We start from the raw sequence: 16,259 nt of genomic DNA on the forward strand, positions 1-16,259 counted from the left end.
AGCAAACTTTTGCCACAATATTCAGCAAACTTTTGCCACAATATTCATAAGGGAAGGTACCATTTGGTTGTAATCCACACCTAAACAATACACTTATTAGAAAGAATACTAATGGGTACTTTTCTTTTTGCCTAATCTATGCCATTCATTTTCATTTAGATAAATATTCATTTAGATAAATCCTTCCTCTACCAGCAGTAAGTTCTGGCTCTAAAACATACTAAATGGACTACAGAGATTCTCAAATAATACATATCCAAATGTTAGAAAACACTCTTTTTAAGGTAATTTGCACAGTTGCCCTTAAGATAGCTTTCTACATTACCATTCACCATCAGAGTAATAACAGATTTTTTTTTTTTAAAGCAACTGGTTAAGGGGTAACAGCTTAAGGTTCCCAAATACTTAATAAATCAACCTTGGGTATACAGATATCAATTCAATTAGTAATCCAACTTTAAAAAACAGAGGCTCCCCAAATAACTAAACTGTAATATAGAGAAATAGGGTAGTGCATCTAGTTAAAGGTAATCCTCAAAAATCAGCAGGAAAAACAAAAGAGCAAGAAAATAAAAAATTCCCACCATGTCCGATTAGCTACAATTCTATCCCTAATTTTTAACTACCAAGAAGTGACTAACTTACTTTCAGAAGACAACCACAGTTCATAAATCTGACACTCCTAAACTTCGAACTTTCCCTTACACTTCTAGCAAATTTAGTATTATACAATGAGACTTAAGTAGAAATCAAAACTATCTCTAAAACTAGAGGGAGTTAGGAAAGAAGTCTCAATTTACAATAAAGAGTGGAAGTAGAAGGAAGAGCAGATGTACTGCTTCTACCACCCTTTGCTGGACAGTATATTAAATTGTAAAATTTCAGTATTATTTTCTGGCTAATCAAACAAAAAGGTATAAACTAAGTTCAAACAACAAGGAAAAGAGAAGTGGGTCACTATTTAATAACTTCTGCTCTGAAAGTTTCTTACTAATTTTGACTCCTACGACATACCACAGTTAAGCATTCACTTTATTAACTGATGCTAAAATAAAAGAGTCATTTTCTTACCTTAAAACTGTTTAAACCCCTTTTAAAATTTTTTATTTTGTTAAATAATTTAAAGAAAAAAGATCAGCAATTGTATATTAACACTTTAGGATTGTGAGACCTACTCTACTAAAATGGTGAATGACTCTGAACCAACAACTTGACCAGTCTCCACTTAGTGCCACTATTCTTTTTCACGGTTATATACAGAAAGGGTTATGTCGTACATATCAAAGGAAAACTGAAGGAGAAAGCCAAACTTAAAAAAGAAAAAAAAAAGGGGGGGTGCCAAAAGATGCTACAAGTTAAAAGAAATTCCACTTAACCATCAGAAATCCCCATTTTTGGTAATCATTAACATCACAGAAAGATTTTCTACTTTAAGAAAAATTTCATCAAAGAATTTTTTTAAAGGCAGTTCCCCTATTGCATATGTATTTAAGAATAATATATGTTACTTTGGATAGAATATGGCTCGGCAAAACTTAAGCTAACATATTAGAAAACATACAAAGACTAATCCAAAAGACAAAGAATACAACCTAAATCCACAGAAAACCAATTTAATTGATACAATGTAACATCTATTTATTAAAGCATTTGAGGTGGGGATTACTAATACTTACTGTTGTTTGTTTTTAAAGTGGGGAAGACATCTTTATTACTTTTTAAAGTTATATCTTATTTGGGGTCTCTAATAACCAAATTTATAATGACTTAATTCCTGAAAACATTTTTGAAGATATGTATCTTCCTTTCCTTCCAATACCAAGTTAAGAAAAATTTTAATGGGAAACCCCTAGAAAAACTGCAAAGTCTTTTTTGCTCATACAAATGCCTACCAAAAATGGAAAGACATTTTCTGCCTAATTCCATTATTTCTTGATCTGTGCCATAATATCTTACCTTCAAAGTTTGAAATTTGGACAATTAAGCACTTTCTGGAATAAATTAGATCGGCTAAACTTTCACTTGATAACCATTCTTTAAAAAGATAGATGCCTTAGGGGCACCTGGGTGGCTCCGTTAGGCAGCCGACTCTTTATTTCGGCTCAATTCAGAAGATCAGGGTCATGAGATGGGCTCTGCACTCAGCATGGAATCTTATTGAGATTCTCTCTCTTCCTTGCTCTCTGCCCACCACCTGCTTGTGTATGGGCACTTACGCACTCTCTCTCTATATATATAAATTTATTCCCTAAATTTTTAAAGATTTTTTTTTAAGATTTTATGTATTTATTTGACAGAGAGAGCCACAGCAAGAGAGGGAACACTAGCAGGGGGAGTGGGAGAGGAAGAAGCAGGCTTCCCACTGAGCGGGAAGCCCAATGTGGTGCTCGATCCCAGGACCCTGGGACCATGACCATAGCTGATGGCAGACGCTTAACAACGGAGCCACCCAGGCGCCCCTTATTTTATTTTAGAGAGAGGGAGTGGGCGAGCGGGATGAGAGGCAGAGGGATAGAGAGAGAAGGGAAGCCGACTCCCTGCGTTGAGCTCCACGCTCAGCTCATAATCTATTTGTGATTCTCCCCCTCTCTCTCTGCCCCTTCTCCTGTGTGTGCACACACGCACAAACTCTCCAAATAAACACTCTTTTTTAAAAAAAGATACACGCCTTAAATGAAGGATGACTATTTCCTAAACTCCAAGCAAAGTTCCACACTATTCTAACAATATGAATTATTAGGCCCTGGATATAAATGTTGAGGAAAGTCTCAAAGAAAAAGATACCTGATATGGAGTACTTAAGCAGAGTTCTGACTGAACAGAGAAAGGGCTAAATGATATATTGAAGTTCTACCAAGCTTTAATTGTATGCAGATTACCATTAATCTGGTAATAACATGTTAAAGACTGATCATTAAATTCTTTAAATTATATTTGCTTTTAAAGTTTTTGATAGCTTTTTTGGGAAGCTTCTAAAGTTTTGAAATCAACATAAATATCATAAAGTAGAAGTACTATAATGAAGTGGTTATGAGCATGAGCTTAGGAGTCAGATATAGCTTTGAAACCTATTAGCTATATGAACTTAATCAAGTTAATTAGCTTTCCTAATGTTCGGCTTCTTCATCTATAAAAAAATAACTACTCATAGAACTGTAATGAGGATTAAATGATACACTATATGTAAAGCATAGCAGCAATAGTATTACCTATATATTATTTAGTATATGCCAGGCATCATTATTATAACTGTACTATTCATATAATAATGCAGTATGGTTACCTCCTGAAATAATGTATTATTCCAAAATTAACTTCCTTATAACTTTTAATATTTAAGTAATATCAGCTTTATTTTTTTAAAGGATTTTATTTATTTATTTGACAGAGATCACAAGTAGGCAGAGAGGCAGGCAGAGAAAGAAGAGGAAGCAGGCTACCCGCTGAGCAGAGAGCCAGCTGTGGAGCTCGATCCCAGGACCCTGAGATCAAGACTTAAGCCGAAGGCAGAGGCTTTAACCCACTGAGCCACCCAGGCGCCCCAAGTAATATCAACTTTAAAAGATGTTTTTTATCATTAAAACCGACTTCACCAAAATTTTTAAATTTGTCTTTTCAAAGATATTCATTTATAGCCTGTTTTACATAACTAAAATCCCTCATATTATATGCATTTTAAAACTAAAAAGAGTTGCTATATCTCTATGTGTATACATACGTATATATTTAAAATTTAATATACTTTCAATACATAGCTGCACAGAGTAACTCTACATTCTCAGAATTCCTAATCTAACAACCATAAAGAAGGCTTTCTGGAATATGAAGATACTGTTAGGGAAACAAACAAATATAAGCTAACTCATAAATCTACACCTAGCATGAATCTAGATAAGCCTCATAATATGCTCACATTAAGATAAAGATCCCTTCATAAGCTTAACCTAAGTTTATATATTTAAACATTCTCAACTTCATTGTTTTAACTCAATAGTTAATATTCTATCACTCACGTTGCTTTTTTAAGTCAAAAGAATTAAGTAGTAATAATAATGGTACATTATGATAAAGCTTTTGAAGATAAAGATATGGTTATAGTCTTTCATTCTTTTCTTTCCTAATTTAGTATTCTAACTGAACTGAAACACCATACCCATTTTTAAAATAAATATATTACCATAAATTTGAGAAAATATGAAAATAACTTTAAAAAGCATAATACATTGAATAAATGTTATTCTATTCAAAGTTTTTATCCTATTTTTTAATTCTATTTAACCATATTAGAGAAGCTCAAAATTCAAAAGAACCTTGTTCCCTTGTAAAATAACAAAGTTTTTTTTGTCACTATAAAGTTTTAAGTCATTCTCAAATTTATATAAGCTAAAATTCTAAATGTTGTTCTTACAGAAAGGTAAATCTGTACAGGAACAATCAGATACATACAAATAAATGTAATAAGCAACAAATATTAGATGAAATGATATATTAGTAAACAGTATAATTTTGTCTTAGGCAGCACAGAATGAAAGAAAAAAATAAGTTTCTGGATCCACAATTTGTGACTACAAAGCTTGAATTAATAATGTAACCTTCCTAAGACTTAGTTTCTTCACCTGTGAATCAAGGATAATACTATACAAGTTTACTTGTTTAGGATTAAGGATAATGTATATAAAATTCATACAGTGCTAACATAAAATAGATACTAAATAAGTGACAGTTATTAGTAGTAAGAAATAAGCTGATTTGTCTATTAGATGGACCACTGAGAAAAGTCCTCTAACTGATCAATCACATACAGGTTTCAGATACAATTTAAAATCCTTTTAGAGTGGATATTAAGTCCTTACCCATGTAAGCATCAACCTTATAGTAAAGATAATGTACTTTAAATATTTATGACAATGTGACCACACCTAAAAGCAAATTAAGACATTCTTAAATCTAGCAAGTCTTGCTATCAGTATTTTTTAAGGCCCTGGGGCTGGACTAAATCTATTTCCCTGTTATAAGTATAGAAATATGATTACTAGCAAAACAGGGGTGGAGAGTATAGGGTAAGAGATGGTGTATGTGAAGAGAAGTCAGGACTCCAACATGGGGGAAAGCTAGATAATGAAAAACATGAAACAAAAGTGAAAAACAAAAATGAGGCTCTTCAAACTAGAACATACCAGTAAGAACCTGGATATCCTATAATAAAAGCAATATGTCTGTTCTGTTCTCCAACATAGTGCATTAAGTTGAGATTTCCTTAGCATTTTATATTACTAAAAAGAGTTCATGCAGCAAGGGTTTTAAGTGGGATTTCTGTAGAAACATCTATTACATACACAATAATAGACTCTTTAAAGGTAAGTTTAACTATTAGCTGTTCTGTATGCTAAAAAATTATACACAGTTCTTTCTATACTGAAACCTAGGTCTTAACCAAAAAGTTGAGACAAAAAAATGAAATTGTAAACACCCAGTTATCATCTTTGACCTTTCAGTATATGCTAAAGAATCAATACCTTATTGAAGGGAGAAAACCATTCAAGGGTAAGGCCAAAAGTTCAAGTTACTTTTATTTCTACACTTACTGATGCTTTCATTTTCGTGTTTATGAAAGCATAAATATTGATCCTTAGAAATAACAGAAATTTGCTACAATAGTTCTTCATAACAGCAGAAATTAGTTTTCAAAATGAGGAAGATAAGATATCCAGATTCCAAAAGATTCTTATAGGTATTGTCTTTACCAGATGACTCACTACAAACTAGGAAGCCCCCACTACAGCAAAACTCTATTACAGTACACCTTTATTATCCAGCACCTTGAATGCATGCATTACAATAAGAACCTACGTTCAAAAACAAGGACATCAGTTCTTCTCAATTATCAAAGATTAAGTTATATTTAATTTAGATTCCACATCAAGTAGATTTATATTTTATACGATACAGGCAGAATAAGTATGTCTTTTGAAAACTTATCACTCAAGCTAGAAATTACATTTTCCAATTTGACTAGTAAGTTTAGAAAACAGTTCTTTTTGTAAGTTTACAAAACAGGTAAAATTACACAGTTTCAGAAGGTTAAATATTCTAAACAGCTTAAATATCATTCCAAATAAAACCAGGAATAAGGATGACTATGAAGGAAAACAAACAGTAGGACTATAAAACAAGGGAACAGAATTCTGGAAAAAAGAACACAAAAAACTGGAAAAGAATAAACAGTATAAAAGATTGTGAATATGTATACTAACCTAGGTTTTTCTAAACTCAAACTGAGTACATACCAAACTTTTTCTAGTAAGCACCCTTTACTTGTTTCCAATTAACTTCAGGAGTCTTAATATTATGCACAGAAATAGTGTACTGATATTACTTCTCTTGGTGTATTGGTAAAATCAAATGAAAGATAAAATGATTATTCAATTTTCAAATTCTTAGTTTTTCCCCCTGCTTTCAAAGTATACATACATTGGCCTGAAAACTTCTGAGTTAGTAACTAAAGAAATGCTATAAAACTATATTTGAAAATAGCATGAAGAAAACTAGAATAAGCCTAACTGAAGCCTAACTGAGCCTTCCCAACTGAGTATATTTAATTGCTATTAGTGAAATCATGAACATCACGTGAAAAATTCTACCATTTACATAAATGACCAGGCTATTTGCCAATAACCGAATAAAATATCAGTCTTCCAAAAAAGTATATGAAATGTTTTTAATGTGCTAGTGGCCAACTCCTCAGCCTATACAGAAAATGTTATCATATATTTAGAAGCTAACTATTAACACCTTTTATAGTCACATTAATACTGCATATAATAGTTCCACATATACTTGTCATAATATGTATTATAATAATTTATAAGAAACACTTACTGGGTAAATTTTTTGGATGGATGGAAGGATGGGTTCAGGTAGGGCTATAAAAAAAAAAAAGTTTAAAGCTTCCGTGATTCACATAATTCATTTTGCAAAGCAATAATTTGTCAGCTATACCCCAGATTTAAGGGTTTCTGCTTAAATTCAATAGTTTCCATATATTTTGTGAATTCTGATTCCTAAAAATTTCAATTCCAAATATACCTAAGTTGATAATTTAAGGTTTATTAATAAATTATGTATATTTCTATGTAAACCAATGTTCCTTACATGGTTTTAGAAAAACAGGCCATCAATGAACACACATCATTTGGTCCAACATCAGACACACACACGAAATAAGCAAGACAAGGATTGACTGATTGTTCTACAGATATTGAATGAACATTGTTAAAATGGATGTAGCTATCCATTTTTAAATACAGTCCAATGATACTGTATCATGAAAGAACAACAGCTATATCATAACTGTCCCTTTATTTTTAATTTCTTCTCATAAAAAATAATATCAAAATTTAATAGTTTCAGGAGACAGATTTGCTGGGGGCAAAAAACTGGGAAAAAAAATCTTCAACTTCACAAATTTTTAAAAAGAAAGCCTCAGCAAAGTTTAGAAATATATATCAGGATATTTATACCAATTTGCCATAAAAAATAAAAATTTCATATAAGGGACTCATTATTTCATATGTTATTTTCTTTTCAATTGTCATTCTTCATTCTCTAATAGCTTAACTGAAATCCAACTTCATTAAATGCATTAACAGTAATTTCACATCATTATAGTATAAGGGGAAGAACATGAAAGGCAAAGTGCTTAATATTCACAATTTAAAAAACTATAAAATAGAATGTCTTGAGTAAGGTAAGACACAAGTAATGTATTTTCAAGATTTCTTTAAGATTAAAGACCAAATATAATACTATAAAAGCTATGTATTTAAAGAATTAGAAATACATTGTAGTAATTAAGTAAATTCAGTAACCATCATTACTTTTAATTTGCAATTTAGCAAAACCTTTTTAAATGACTTCTGAATACATTAATAATATACATATAATCAACCATTATTACCAACTTACATAACCTCCAACTATGATTATAAATGTATAAATTCCTATTGCATAGTATTTAAATGTTTCTTCTGTATCATGCTACATTCCGAAGCTGAAATTAAAATAAAATTCCATGATATTCTGGAATGTTCACAGTGTGCAACTGAGGGGGAAAACTTATTACTTACCAGAACCACTCTTAGGAAGTAAAAATATTTTTTTCCCAGAGGCATTCAAGTGCTCAAAATTCTAGAAGATCCTACAAATAAACTCAAGCCCCAGTTACTTTAATTCTAAAAGTCTTCATATTCATATAACATTTTAATGACTTTCTAATAATTTTTGCTACAATACATAATTCAAACTAGAAACTCTTACTAGAAATTAGTTTACTTAATTAAAAACCTGAATTCCTTTCTCACTGAATACTCCTAGTAAAATAAAATTATAATTTAAAAAATGATAAAGAAGGTTACAGAGAATTAGAAAAAACCTTACCTCATTCTAGAATCATAACTAGAATGCTAGAAGAGAAAAAGAAGTACTAACCCCTGGGTTAGGGTCTTTTATTAGACAAAGAGCCTTTAGAAATAATCGATTTGAGGGGCACCTGGGTGGCTCAGTCAGTTAAGCACCTCTTTTGATTTCAGCTCAGTCATGATCTCAAAGTCATGGGATTAAGCACCACATGGGGCTCCACACTGAGTGTGGAGATTGCTTAAGATTCTCTCTCCCAAGCCCTCTACTCCTCTCCCACTCTCACTTTCTCTCAGATGTGCCTTCCCTCTCTGTGTCTCAAAATAAATAAACAAAAAATATAAAAAATAAGTAAAAGAACTAAGCAATTTGGAAATTCTGGGGGGCAGGGGTATCACTCAATAAATCCCATGTCTGACAACCTTATAGATTTAAAAACACTAGTCACTTGTGAAAAGAAATAGAAGAAACCTCATTTACAGTGGAGTGAGGAAGTCCTGAAAGGGAATACAGTATACCCTGCATTCCCTAATAAAAAGTAGTTTACTGGGGCGCCTGGGTGGCTCAGCAGGTTAAAGCCTCTGCCTTCGGCTCAGGTCATGATCCCAGGGTCCTGGGATCGAGCCCCGCATCGGGCTCTCTGCTTGGCTGGGAGCCTGCTTACTCCTCTCTCTCTCTCTGCCTGCCTCTCTGCCTACTTGTAATCTCTATCTGTCAAAAAAATAAATCTTTAAAAAATAAAAATAAAAAATAAAATAAAATAAAAAAAAGTAGTTTACTTCACACACCCCAGCAGGATGAAGAAAGAATTTTTCCTTGCCCAGCAACAGCCCAGTCAATGAGAAACAGCCCCTTCTATCTTCCTCCCCTTCCTCTATAAAGGCAAGTCCCTAGCTTCCATTCTATGGACTTGCCAATGATTGGGTCACCATTTTGATCGTACTGAACTTCAATTCCTCTGTTATTCTTGAATAAACTCATTATGTCAGTAAAAAAAAAAAAAAATTGGCTCTTTTGTTTTTTCAAGGCCAACACATTAAGAGCAACTGATGTACTGTGGCAGTTATTTATTAACACTATCCTCATGGTAACCTCAAAGCCTTCAGAGTAGTTTTTCAATGTTCATTTTACTCAAAGCAAAACACATTCAGAAAGAATCTGGCTATAACATCTATTTTTACTTCAAAATTCTGGACTGAATTCTTTTAAATTTCTCTCTCAAAAGCTTTATATAAAATAAAACAGTATTGCAGTATCTGATCAATTGATAACACTTTCAGAACAACTATTCTGCTAAGATTTTATTTTTGCTTCCATTTCAGATGAGGGTTTTCTTGTCAAGCCCCCACAATTTTATACATATAAACATTCCATTCTGATTCATCAAAATTTTTTTTTTAAAAAAGCATATCTCCGATAACACTAAACAACAATTCTGACACAATTTAAAATGCCTGAGATAGTTCTGTACCTAGTAACATGGTAAATATTCTATGAATAGTCATTTGTATCATTATTTCTAACCAGTTGATACTTCTGCCTTTTTATTAATTACTAATCTTAGATTGCCATTAAAAGCTCTTCTCATCAGGTTTTTACCCCTCATACTTTCATCAGTCACCTTTCAAGCATACATAGTCTCTTACTGACTACTGAAATTCATCCAAGGAAATGTTTTAATCTTTTTCAACCTTTCTACATTCAGAAGACTGTTCCTTTTCTCTATTTATGGCAAAAAAGACATTAAAAGTATGTATGAAGTTAAATAAAACCTAAAGGTCCATCCAATCCAACTATTCCTGTTACAGATAAGAATATTAAGATCAGAAAGGTAGAGTAATTTGGCCAAAATCATAAACACTACTTCACCATGGCATGACTGGAACTGCCCAAGACATCCTGCAGACTCCTGTATGACAAAAAAAAAAAGAAAAAAAAAAATGCAGCTACTTATTTCAATCTAATTTCTTCTAGTAAGGGGCAGCTTAAATTTGCCAAATAACAGAGTTATACTTTAGCTCTGCATAGGTAAGGTCCTTTAACAAAAGATCCAGAAACGGTTCATGAGAAAGTCATTAGTTAAAAACCATCTCAGTAAACGGGATTTGTAAAAAATAAAAATATGCTTAAAATACATTAGCAAAATTTTAGCATGATTTCTTAACACTGGTAAAATACTAACACCGGAACTTTCAACTCACTTGCCAAACCACCGTGAGGAATCTGTGATTAAAGTATATTTTTCTCCCCCCCCCAAGATTTATTTATTTGAGAAAAAGTGAGAAAAGGGGAGAGGAAAAAAATTTCAAGCAGATTCCCTGCCAAACACAGAGCCTGACTCGGTGCTCAAACCCACCACCTTGAGATCGCGGACTTGAGCTGAAATCAAGAGTCCAACAACTAACAGACTGAGCCACCCAGGCATCCCTAAAGTACATCTTTGTAGAGAAGGCAATTAAACTAAAATTTCTAATGTAACCCATAAAAATAGAAGGAAAGGACACATATTATAGATGTTCATACATGTTAAATGCTGTAGTCATATCTAATTTTTAAATCATAACTAGGGTCTATTCATTTTTCAGTTTCAGTTGCAACTTAAAAAGCACACTTGACTAAACCTAAACAACTCTGATAAATTTTTGGCACATAACTTTTATATATATGTATTATATGTATATATGTATATATATATATATGTATATATATGTATTATATATATATATATACACACACACACACACACTCTAATACAGATACTATTTTTAAAATAAAATTGGTATCATGTTGCATATAAGAGTATATCATGGGTATTTTCTTATATCATTAAATATCCTAAAAGCGTCACTTTTGGCTAACATTATAATTAATTCCATCATACCGTATCCATTCTTAAAAACTTAAGGTTATTTTGAATCTTCTGTTATCTCAATAAACACTATCAAAATCAGCCTGATATATAAATCCATACACATATCCCTGATATTACCTTGGGATTAATTCCTAGAAATGCAATCACTGAATAACACTGAGTCAAAGGGTATGTTGTAATATAAATATTACAACACTACTTCCTAAACTATGGAAATATCATTAGCCCAGAACAGATCAGACCCTAAACATTCTGATAAAGGGTCTTCTATTACAGTAACATCAAGTCTTTTAACCAATTTCCATGCCACCTCACAATGAATAAAACTTCTTTGACCAAAAAGAAAATCCTGTCTCAAGTGAAAAACAAAAAAACATGATGAATGGTGCTTGAGCTTATTTTTATAGACCTTCTAAACATGCACATGCCTCAACATAATGGGTCCACAATACAGTAGTAAAAGTTCTTCGAATATAAAATACTGAAAAACTGTCCAAAAAATAAAAAACACAGTAAAACTTCCTTTATAATGTTTTCCAGGGAATAACATTTCTTCCCTTTTTTGTGGGAGGAGGAAGGGTTGGGCAGCGAGAAAGGGAGAGCAAGATCCTTAAGCTTGAGCCATAGGTACTTTCCAAAAAGTACTTCAGCTTGACATGAGGCTTGATCTCACAACCGTGACATCATGACCTGAGCCAAGATCAAGAGTCGGACACTTAACCGAATGAGCCACCCAGGCACTCCCAGGAATAGTATTTCTAAAACATCTGTTCAAAGCAATGAATTAGAAAACATGGTTTTCTGGGCTTTAGAAAAAACTTTTTAAAATAATGCTGTTTGAAGACAGAGTCAACAGAGAAGACATCATAATGAAGTTTAACTGTGTTTTCATTTTAAAAATTGGGAAAAAAAATGAAAATACTTACTTTGTAAATAGTGCAAAACCATCAATACAAGACTATAGCTGCTTAAAGTACCACGACTGGCATCATTTATTTCATGGTGACTCGCCCACTTCTTAATCACCAGTACTAATGGACGAACGCGATTTTCAACTGAAAGTAAAATTAAAACTTAAAAATGGTAAGAAAATATTATGGTTTCTTTGAAAGCTTCTATCATTTCCCAACTATAACAAAAAGAACATTGCCTCCCTATTTATTAAACACTTTGTTCACCATAAACGTGTCTTGCTTTTAAAAGATATCTTAGTCACCTTTTAAAGATTATCATTAAAATTTGTTTTATTGACCTGTAACTCTAGTAGTATATAATTCAGTGTAGTGATTTTTATAAATATAATAAAAGACACTATACATAAACATAATTAAACAGATGTCAGTATTTATTACAAACATCTTTAAAAAGGAATAAAGAGTAGGGGGTTAGGGGGCTAGGAAAAGAATAAACGAAACAAGATGGGATCGGGAGGGAGACAAATCATAAAAGATTCTTAATCTCACAAAACAAACTGAGGGTTGCGGGGGGGGTAGGGAGAGGGTGGTGGGGTTATGGACACTGGGGAACGTATGTGCTATGGTGAGTACTATGAAGTGTGTAAACCTGGCTTCTTTGACCAAAAAGAACCTATACTCCTGGGGCTATTAATACATTATATGTTAATTAAAAATTAAAAAATTTAAAATAAAAAAAGGAATAAAGAATGAAGGAGAGAGAAACTGGTAATTATTTGGAAATAAAAAACTTACGGTATGCATAAGTTCTGAGAAGGAATGTGTTTCTTATTCCAACAATATTGTTTACATTCAAGTCGAATTCCACACAACTATGAAGAAGAGAGAAAAACACCTTAGCTCAAGTGTTTTTAAACATTAGCTCAAATGTTTTTAAACAAACTAACTCCCTTGTAACTAAATTAATATTCACCTACCCTATCATGCAAAAATAGCATTAGCCCAAAGGCCAAATACTTTAAAATGAGGCACTAAAGAAATAAGAATAAATACATACTCAGTACATATGAGTAAGTGTATATTAAAAATATAAAACAGGATTACAGTTGCAAGATCCATAATGTACTATTAAGGCTCCAATTATCCTTAATAAAACAAATTTTAAAATTTTGCAGTCCTTTACAGATAAATAAAATTATGTGACCAAAAAACATTTCTGGCCAAATTATCCTACTGAGTTATATACCCTCAACTAATTTGGAATTAAAGCAACATTGCTTTAAAGCAATAGAAATAAAATCATAAAGTACAGGTGAAAAAATAGAAGGCTATACATTACATTCCCTCCAAAAAGGGTAAGACATAAATAAGATATAAATTATAATATCATACCAAATTTAGCTACTGATAATCTGGGAAGAACAGTGAAACACATAACAGAAGGGTTAATTCTTTGGAAGCAAAGATACCACGCAATTTGCAATTTAGAAAATAGGACATTAATGATGGGGTCTACAAAGAAAGCCTAAACCCAAAATAAAAGGAAAGATTAATGAAAATGACATTATGAGGGCCAACTTCTTCTGCACACTGAGTTTTTCTATGAAAAGACTGCTTAAAATAAAAACTTAACAAAATTCCTTTCTACAAACTTTTAATTACAAAATCTGAAATTTACCAATTCAGGTTTTCTTGTTTTGGGAAATGAAACACTATAATCTTTCAATTAAACATGCATAGTAGTATTACCACTTCAGATATCATATATATTTGCCTTCGGAAAACTTACGGCAACAATGAAGATACATTCTCTAATTGTGTCTGTGCAAGGCTAATACTGAAACCAGTCTGCAATTCCTCTATATAACTCAATACAGAGGAAAAAACAGAAGGAAACCAGTTTGCAATTAAAAACTTTTCCAAAAATAGGATTTCAGAGCTTTAAAAATATCTACAGTACTTGCTTCAAATTCTACTTCTGAAAATACTAAAGTAATCCTATATATATGGCAAAAAGTTTATGTACAAAATGCTTATTCTAACAGGGGAATAAGTAAGTTAATCACAACATATTCACTCAATGAAATACTACTGTAAAGCCATTAAAATGAAGCCAGAAAATAATCAGTGGTATAAACAAATATCCATGACATATGATTAAATAAAAAAGTATAATCTCAATTTTAATTTTAAAAACTCTTATGCATTCATATGCATGGAAGAGGCACTAAAAGTTTTATACCAAAATGTTAGTATCATTTATCTTTGAGTGTTAAAAGTAGACTTTTTTAAAAAATGGTCTGTATATGGGGCGCCTGAGTGGCTCAATGGGTTAAGCCTCTGCGTTTGGCTCAGGTCATGATCTCAGGGTCCTAGGATCAAGCCCCACATCGGGCTCACTGCTCAGCAGGGAGCCTGCTCCCCCCCCCCGCCCCCCCCCCCCCCGCTCTGCCTGCCTCTCTGCCTACTTGTGCTCTCTCTCTCTCTGTCAAATAAATAAACAAAATCTTTAAAATGGTCTGTATAGAGAATATAAAATTGTGTTTATAAAGAACACTTAAAAATGAAAAAAGTTTGTTTAATAATCTTAAATAGAAAAAGAAATGCACCCAACACAGGACCACCCAAATACTTAAAGCAGTTAATAACAAACATAAAGGAAATAATCAACAGCAATACAGTAATAGAGGAGGACTTTAAAACCCCATTTACATCAATGGACAGAGCATCCAAACAGAAAATAAACAAGGAAACAGTGGCTCTGAATAACACATTGGGCCAGATGGATTTCCCGGATATATTCAGAACATTCCATCCTAAAACAGCAGAATACACATTCTTTTCAAGTGCACATGGAAGTTTCCAGAACAGATCATATATTAGGCAACAAAACAAGTCTCAACAAATTAAAAAAGACCTAAGTCATCCCATGCATCTTTTCTGACCACAGTGCTATGAAACAAAAAATCAACCGCAAGAAAAAAACCTGGAAAAAGCACAAATGAATGGAGATTAAATAACATGCTACCAAACAATGAATGGGTCAACCAAAACAAAACCAAAGAGGAAATCAAAAAATACACGGAGACAAGTGAAAATGAAAACACAATGACCAAGAATCTCTGTAAAGCAGCAAAAGTGGTTCTAAGGGGGAAGTTTATAGCAACATAGGCCTACCTCAAAAAGTAATAAAAATCTCAAATAAACAACCTAACCTTACACCTAAACAAGTTAGAAAAAGAACAAAAACCCAAAACCAGTAGAAGGAAAGAAACAATAAAGATTAGAGCAGAAATAAATTAAATAAAAACTCAAACAAAAAACAATAGAACAGATTAGTGAAACGAGGAGGTGGTTCTTTGAAAAGATCAACAAACTTGATAAACCTTCAGCCAGACTCATCAAAAAAAAAAAAAAAAAAGGAAGAAAGAAAGAGCGGGGGCGCCTGAGTGGCTCAGTCAGTTGGGCATCTGCCTTCAGCTCAGGTCATGATCCCAGTGTCCTAGGATTGAGTCCCACATCTAGCTCCTTGCTCAGCTGGGAGCCTGCTTCTTCCTCTGCCTGCTGCTTCCCCTGCTTGTATTCTCTCTTTCTCTCTGACAAATAAATAAATGAAATCTTAAAAAAAAAAAAAGCACACTCAAATAAAATCACAAATGAAAAAGGAGAAATAACAACCAACATGGCAGAAATACAAAGGATTTTAAGAGAATATTATGAAAAATTATATGACAACAAATTGGACAATCTAAAAGAAATGGATAAATTCCCAGAAACCTATAACCTCCCAAAACTGAATCAGGAAGAAATGGAAAATTTGAATAGGCCAATTACCAGCAATGAAATTAAATTAGTTATCAAAAAACTCCGTAGAAATAAAAGTCCAGGACCAGAAGTCTTTACAGGTGAATTCTATCAAACGTTCAAAGAACAGTTAATAAGTATGCTTTTCAAGCTATTCTAAAAAAAGAGAAGAAAAGAAAAACTTCCAAATTCATTCTATGAGTCCTGCGATTACCCTGATACCAAAACTAGATAAAAACACTACAAAAAAAGAG

At 32.5% G+C, this 16,259-nt stretch overlaps 1 protein-coding gene across 5 annotated transcripts in view; it reads right to left on the reverse strand.

The window, feature by feature from the left end:
• TENT2 (terminal nucleotidyltransferase 2) overlaps positions 1-16,259 on the reverse strand; it is a 69,281-nt gene that overhangs the window by 18,314 nt on the left and 34,708 nt on the right. For all 5 annotated transcript variants that reach the window (XM_045999118.1, XM_045999119.1, XM_045999116.1 and 2 more), the window contains 3 exons: positions 12,997-13,073; positions 12,214-12,342; positions 6,880-6,923 (listed from right to left, as the gene is read on the reverse strand). In XM_045999118.1, the coding sequence (XP_045855074.1) occupies positions 6,880-6,923; positions 12,214-12,342; positions 12,997-13,073 (250 nt within the window). The remainder of the gene's footprint in view (positions 1-6,879; positions 6,924-12,213; positions 12,343-12,996; positions 13,074-16,259) is intronic.

The sequence above is a fragment of the Meles meles genome, chromosome 3, assembly GCF_922984935.1.
Source record: "Meles meles chromosome 3, mMelMel3.1 paternal haplotype, whole genome shotgun sequence".
Taxonomy (NCBI): Eukaryota; Metazoa; Chordata; class Mammalia; order Carnivora; family Mustelidae; genus Meles; species Meles meles.